Source organism: Hevea brasiliensis, chromosome 12 (assembly GCF_030052815.1).
Source record: "Hevea brasiliensis isolate MT/VB/25A 57/8 chromosome 12, ASM3005281v1, whole genome shotgun sequence".
Taxonomy (NCBI): domain Eukaryota; kingdom Viridiplantae; phylum Streptophyta; class Magnoliopsida; order Malpighiales; family Euphorbiaceae; genus Hevea; species Hevea brasiliensis.
The window spans coordinates 5,075,815-5,083,091 of record NC_079504.1 but is presented as its reverse complement, the minus strand read 5'-3'; the positions used below and the strand labels follow the sequence as shown (position 1 = coordinate 5,083,091).

The 7,277-nt window shown below is 36.0% G+C and overlaps 2 protein-coding genes across 2 annotated transcripts; one reads left to right on the top strand and one right to left on the bottom strand.

Moving 5' to 3' along the window:
* Positions 1-448: 448 nt before the first annotated feature.
* On the top strand, positions 449-3,247 carry LOC110663675 (putative receptor protein kinase ZmPK1). The gene has a single exon (XM_021823061.2). The coding sequence runs from the start codon at positions 500-502 to the stop codon at positions 2,987-2,989; it is 2,490 nt and encodes an 829-aa protein (XP_021678753.2). The 5' UTR covers positions 449-499; the 3' UTR covers positions 2,990-3,247.
* A 2,588-nt stretch (positions 3,248-5,835) lies between these two features.
* LOC110663676 (transcription factor MYB44) lies at positions 5,836-7,277 on the bottom strand. The gene has a single exon (XM_021823063.2). It carries the CDS (start codon positions 7,099-7,101, stop codon positions 6,142-6,144), a length of 960 nt encoding a protein of 319 aa, XP_021678755.2. The 5' UTR covers positions 7,102-7,277; the 3' UTR covers positions 5,836-6,141.

The window sequence follows — 7,277 nt, the reverse complement described above, 5'->3', positions numbered from 1 at the left end:
TTAATTTATTATTAATGTAAAATATAAATATATAAAATTATGAATTTTAATATTTAAATTTATTTTTTTATAAATTTAACATATAAAAAATATATGATAAAATTTATTTATTAAATATATAATTTTTAAATATTTATATTTTAAATTTATAATAAATAAAATTTTATTAATTTCATGTGTGAGTTTGATTATTTGACATTAAAATTTTGAGTAAAAAAGTATTTTTGAAAAAAGTATTATTTTTAATGTTGTTAAAAAATAATTATTTTATTATTTTGAATTTTTTATAATTAAAATATATAAATTTAATTTTAAATTAATTTTTAATATTATTTAATTAACATATTTAAAAAGAGTATTTTTCTCTTTTCAAAACTAATGTCAAACAGACCCGTATTATGTATTGAATACGAGATTCATGGGTCTAACAAGAGGTTTCCTATTTGGAGTTGCCGTCGAGCCAGATCAAGACCTATGATGAAAAAAAAAAAAAGTGTCAATGGTTGTTGTACGTCAGCCATTCTTAAATGCTCTGTTTCAGGCTCTCAGCTTTGAAGAATTGCAAATGGGTTCCTTTTTTTCCTTGCTTGTTCTGTTTCTGACGATTTCTCCTCCACATTCATGTTCACCAACGTCTCAAAACACTTTGAGCATAGGCTTCTCCCTCTCTGTGGAGGATCTAGATCACTTGTTGATTTCACCTAAAGGAAAATTCTCCGCTGGTTTTTATCCTGTTGGAAATAATGCTTACTGCTTTGCCATATGGTTCACCCAACCTTCATGCTCTAGGGATCGTGATTGTGTTCTAGTATGGATGGCGAACCGTGACGTACCAGTTAATGGGAGACTTTCAAAGCTATCCCTACTCAAAACTGGTAATCTTGTCCTCACTGATGCTGGTCGATCACCCGTTTGGTCGGTCACTAATACTGCTTCGCTCTTTTCATTGCGTCTGGAACTATACGACTCAGGCAATCTTGTTCTACACGACTTGAATGGTATTATTTCATGGCAAAGCTTTGATTCACCCACAGATACTCTGCTTCCCCAACAACTCTTCACCAGAAACACTCAGCTCATTTCGTCAAGAAGCAGTTGGAACTTTTCTACGGGGTTTTACAAGTTCTATTTCGACAACGATAATGTTCTCCGTCTTCTTTATGATGGGCCTGAGATCTCAAGCGTTTTCTGGCCAGATCCTGGGTCTTTGCCCTGGGAAGAGCAGAGATCTACGTACAACAGCAGTAGAATTGCCATGCTCGATTCCTTGGGTAATTTTTCTTCTACTGATAATTTCACTTTTTTCTCTGCTGATTACGGAGAGAAGCTCCAAAGAAGATTGAAGCTTGATTTCGACGGTAATCTTCGCTTGTACAGTCGAGAAGAGGGAAATGGGTCTTGGGTTATTTCATGGCAGCTCAGTTCTCAGCCATGCATTGTTCATGGAATTTGTGGACCCAATAGTGTTTGTTCCTATGATCATCGCTCTGGTAGGATGTGTTCTTGCATTCCAGGGCATAACATTGTAAACCATACGGACTGGTCTTATGGTTGTGAACCGGAATTTAAACTTTCATGTTCGAGTAGTGATGCTATTTTCCTTAAACTCCGTCATGTTGAATTTTATGGGTATGATTTCGGTTTCTATCCTAATACCACCTTCGACGAATGTAAAAACAAATGCTTGCAGAGATGCGATTGCAAAGGATTCCAATTTAAATTTATCAAGCACGACCATCCTAGTGATATTCCTTATTGTTTCGCCAAGACGCTCTTGCTAAATGGACAGCGTTCGCCCAACTTTGAAGGAGATCTATATTTGAAAGTGCCTAAGGAAAGACAGCTCTCCGATGACTGGACTGTTGACGAATTCAACTCCTTTATTTGTAACAGCACCCATAATGTTATCGAGCTGGAAAGAAAGTATGTGATAAATCATAAGGCTTGGTCTGTGAAGTTCTTGCTTTGGTTTGCAATTGGGGTTGGAGTATTCGAGATTTTGGGCATAATTTTGGTGTGGGCTTTGTTGCTAAGAAACCAGTTGAACAGAGGCGAAATCACACAAGGCTACGTTCAGGCCGCGACTGGTTTCAAAAGGTTTACCTATGCAGCACTGAAGAAGGCAACACGAAATTTCAAAGAAGAAATTGGAAAAGGAGCGGGAGGAATCGTGTATAAAGGCAAATTATCAGATGATCGAGTTGCAGCAATTAAGCGACTAAATGAAGCTCACCAAGGAGAAGCTGAATTTCTAGCAGAAGTAAGCACCATTGGGAAGGTTAATCACATGAACCTAATAGACATGTGGGGATATTGTGCTGACGGGAAGCATAGGCTTTTGGTTTACGAGTATATGGAGCATGGATCCTTAGCAGAAAACCTCTCTTCCAAAGCACTTGATTGGAAGAAGAGATTTGAAATTGCCGTGGGCACTGCTAAAGGATTGGCTTATTTGCATGAAGAATGCTTAGAGTGGGTTCTGCACTGTGATATAAAGCCACAAAACATTCTCTTGGGCTCCGATTACCGGCCAAAGGTGTCAGACTTTGGTCTATCCCGTTTGGTAAGTAGAGTTAAAACTGAGAATTCAGGCTTCTCAAAATTGAGAGGAACCAGAGGTTACCTGGCCCCTGAGTGGATTTTCAATCTACCCATCACCTCTAAAGTGGATGTCTATAGCTATGGAATTGTTGTGCTGGAAATGGTAACAGGAAAGAACCCGGCAATGGATGTTGAATATGTTGACAATGGTGAGAATGTGGAGCAAAAAGGTTTAGTAGCATGGGTGAGGGAGAAAAAGTCTGGAGCAGCCGCAAAGGAATCCTGGGTTGGAGAGATAATAGATCCCATAATGGGAAATGATTATGACACAGATAAATTAGAAATTCTAGCTGAAGTTGCTTTGCAGTGCGTAGAGGAAGACAGAGATGCAAGACCCAACATGGGCCAAGTAGTTGAGATGCTTTTGCGTGATGAAAATCATCCTTAACTACAGAGGCCCTGCTTCTACTAATTTCTTGAGTCTTAGCTTTTCTTTGTATGTTGTCTTGTCTATAATTTGCTTTCTCTCTTCCTGCCTAGATAATGCATTATGTCTATCCGAAGCAACAATTGGGATGAGATCGATGAGTCTCAGATGTACAATAAATAATTTGCTTTAGGAATGCTTTTATGTTTTATCCTATTTACATGTATTAATCTGATGACGCATATGGAGCTACAAAATATTACTTGGAGCTTTAAGAAATCAGTGGATTTTGAGCTCTAAATATTTTCTTTTTATATATACACACCCTTTTAAATGATTCTCATATAAAAATTAATTCAATTTTATAAAAAATAATCAATTAAAAAATTCATAATAAAATTATATGTTAGAATAAAATTTAGGATAATATATTCATTTGGATTCTCTTGTTTGTAATAATGAATGAATAAAATAAATGCACTTAAATTTCTAACTTTTGATTTATTTATAAAAAAAAAATAATTGAAGTATGAGTGTTTTAAATTGTTTAATAAAATACTTCATTAAATGAATTAAACTCCTATTAAAAAATTATATCACTTATAGTATGAATTTATTTCTTTTAAATTGTTTTATTTTTTAAATTAAATTTTAAATTCTAAAAATTTCAAATTTTTTAAACATAAAATTAATAAAATAGGATGATCGGCTGAATTGATTTTTTTTTTTTTAATTTTTGTCTATTCCATGCCACACGCTCCTATAGATGAATTTTCATTCGTCAATTACAAAGTGATAACGAAAAAAACAAATGATAAAAGCATATAAATATTTATGAATATTTTTTAATTTTAGTCAATATTTCTAATTTTATTAATCAGATCCTAAAATTTTGACATTAACTTTAATTCTAATAATTTATTCATTTATATTCAATATTACTTAACTTGAACAATGTTAATCAATTGTCAAAAATAGTTAATGTATTAAAAAATAAAATTCATTACAGAACACCTTATAAATTATTATTGTCTAAATCCAAGGTAAAAAAAAAAAATGAAATAGAGCCGGTGAAATTCATGCAGTGGAGCAAAAGCTAAGCGAAAATAAATAAATAATTTAGACAAGAAATGCATCAAAATATGAATCTTTTAATTTTTTAGCAACATCAAAATAAATTAGATGTCTATGGTGGTGGTGTTGGAGATGGCGACGGGAAAGAGCCCAGCAATGGGCGCTCATGCCGCTTATAGCCCAGAGGACGCAAAGCAAGAAAGGCAGAAGGCAAGAAACAAGTTGGGTTAACCGAATCGTAGAGATGCTTCTAAGCTATGGAGATCATTAGCCAAGAAGGATGCATGTAGTAAACAATTTCTCTGCTTGTAGAGATTGGGTGTTCAATTTTATATGCTGCAAAATTCAATCACCATTCTTTTTCGATCATGTATAGAGTCTGATCAAAGGCCAGAACAAAAGGCCTAGAGGCCCAAGATTCTAGCATGTGAGGTTTTAAGACTTTTAGACAACAATAGTAGAGAACTAATTAGCGGTGAAGCTTACTAGCTTAGCTGGGCTGGGCTAGGCTGGGCTGGGCTGGGCTGACCTTTTAGTGGCATGCTAAAGTTTGCGTCACAAATCTGTTCGGTGTTTTTTTCCCTTTTTTCTGAATTTTTTTTTGTCAATCCCTTTTTTCTGAATTTTAATTTTTTTCAAGGTATTATTAGCAATAAAAGATTATTAGCCAATGTTTTAAGGCCCTATACATTTTCCATTTTGTCCTCCCATTTCTGTGATGCGTGGGGGAGAAAAATGATCCGAATTCTCAATACAAGCACCATTAAAGTTCACGCAATCAATAAAGAGTAGGCTCGATAGGACTACTAACTACTCTCGTTAAAGTTCTGTCCCAGCTGGCCTTCCTAGAGTTATCACTCTTCTTTTGTCTTTTATCATTTCTTTTTTTTTTTTTCTGCCTTTTTTTTTTATAGGCTTCTTTTCTAAGGTTTTGTCATATATTTTTCAAGGCAAATCTATTCTCTCTTTGAGCTAATTGAGCCTTCATGTTCTTCAGCTATGTTTCTTATGTATAGAAGAGAGCAACTCCAAGTCTCACATATATATATATATACTGTTAAATCTGTTTTATTAGAGTGCATGCTCTGGACCTAATGATCAAATTTGATGTAACATTGTAACGATCAGATTTTATAGCGTTTAGCATTTTGTTTATTGAATCCAAAAATTACTACAGCAATTCCTATCATCTTTTATCCCTTCTCATAACAGAAAAGATGCAGGTTTTTTTTTTTTTTTTTCTGTCCAAAAATGATGACACAAAAGATGCAGTTGGGTCCTTGAAGAATGGCATGTTTTATATGCTGAAATGGAAACTGCCAATTTATATCTTCAATTCTTTCACATGCCTTAAATATTTGCAAGTACCACCCACTCGATTATCACTTTTACTTACCAAACTAATAAACTAAATTCATTTTCACAAAAAAAAATAAAAATAAAAATAATCAAGTGTTCTGTTTCTAACGACAACAATAATGGCATTTCTTAGTGTACTATTTTTTTTTTTAAAAAAAAATAAATTATATATATATATATCTTAATTAGTTTATATAAAATCTCATATTTCAATATAAACAGCTTTACTTTTACATAAAATTAAATTTATATTAAATACCCTCTCTTTTAATTCTGTAAAATCGACGATGGTGGGATACTAGGTAGTGTCCAGAAGAAAAACACTTGTTCAATTTGTCAACTGTTACCTCATTAAGTCCTCTATTTCATTATTTTCACTTATCATGTCTTTAAATATCTGGGGTTAAAAAAGAACAACAAAAAAGAAAAACACAGAACCAACAAGGAGATTTTTCTTCTCTTGAAGTTTATATTCAAAAAGTTTTTTTTTTTTTTTAATCTCCACTTATCATCAGAGATCCTCTTCTTCTCCCATAAAAGAAACACTCTAAATACCATTTTGTTTCTCTGTACACTACCAAAATTATTTCTTCTGTATAAAGCAACGATTAAAGGAACTTGAGTAAACAAGGATCATTTTCAACTCCATTTTCTCTCATCCCACACCTCCTCTCTCTCCCCGATTCCTGCTGACTCGACTCTGCTGGATCATCTTGATCACTAGACACTACTTTGTTTGTCTACTCGATTCTGCTAATGCCAATACGCTTAACTACAGCGTTCCTTATGGCTTCAGTTTGCAAGCACAGCCCATTCTGCTCTATACCAGACATGTAATTTCTCACTTCCTTCCGTATCATCTCTTGCATCACTGCCAAAAACTCAGGACTGAAAAACTGCCTCTCATACCCAACTCCGTTATGTTGTGCAGCTGGAGCTTGCTGCACCCCAGCAGCAGTTGGCGGTGCAACCGGTGTCTGTACATCTTGTATCGGGTTTACTCCGCGATTGAATCCGGTTCCTGACCCGGAATTAGGTACTTGGATTGAGGCTTCGCAAGAATCGGATCCAGGAAGAGAAAGGCTCAGAGATGTTGGCGGATCCGTGGTGGATGAGGCAGCATCGATTGAAAGAACTGGTGGGACAAGGGAACCCGTTTTCGACAGGGGCCTGTAAACTGGAGAAGATGACATGCCGGCCAAGCTGGAATCACTGACATCGGATCCGGAAGGACTGCTAGGGTTCAAATGAAGACCCGAAACCGGACCAGAGATGTTGGTGCCCGCTCCAACGCTGGCGGATCTTTTGAGAGGTTGTCGGGCATCTGCATCGTCGCTTAAGTCGTCAGTGAAGGAAGAACATTTTCGCTTGAGGGTGGAGTTCCAATGGTTTTTGATGGCGTTATCTGTGCGGCCATTGAGGAGGCGAGCTATGGTGGCCCACTTGTTGCCAAAACGAGCATGGGCCCGGATAATGGTTTCATCTTCTTCAAGTGAAAAGGGCCTGTGTTCGACCTCGGGGGAAAGCTGGTTACACCATCGCAACCGGCACGACTTGCCAGATCGACCAGGAATCGATTTGCTTATTAAAGACCAGTTTCTAGGGCCATAGTTTTGGACCAGTCTTCGCAACGCCTCGTCTTCTTCGGGACTCCATGGACCTTTGATCCGATCGACGTCTTTTCTCGCCGTAGAAGCCATGGATTAAGAGAATCCTAACTTCCTAATGACAACCTAATCAAATTAATTAAGGAAAAAGGTTTGAATTAAATAAACTAGGTACTGGAAATCAATTGGGCATTGAGAAAGGTCTGTTTCTCGATGGTGGTGGGGGTGAACGGGGAGCCTCACCTTAGGTTTTTATGAAAGAACAGAGT

Excerpts from the sequence above, each read along its gene's own strand:
- LOC110663675 (XM_021823061.2), top strand. The coding sequence starts at position 500 with ATGGTTGTTGTACGTCAGCCATTCTTAAATGCTCTGTTTCAGGCTCTC.
- LOC110663676 (XM_021823063.2), bottom strand. The coding sequence starts at position 7,101 with ATGGCTTCTACGGCGAGAAAAGACGTCGATCGGATCAAAGGTCCATGG.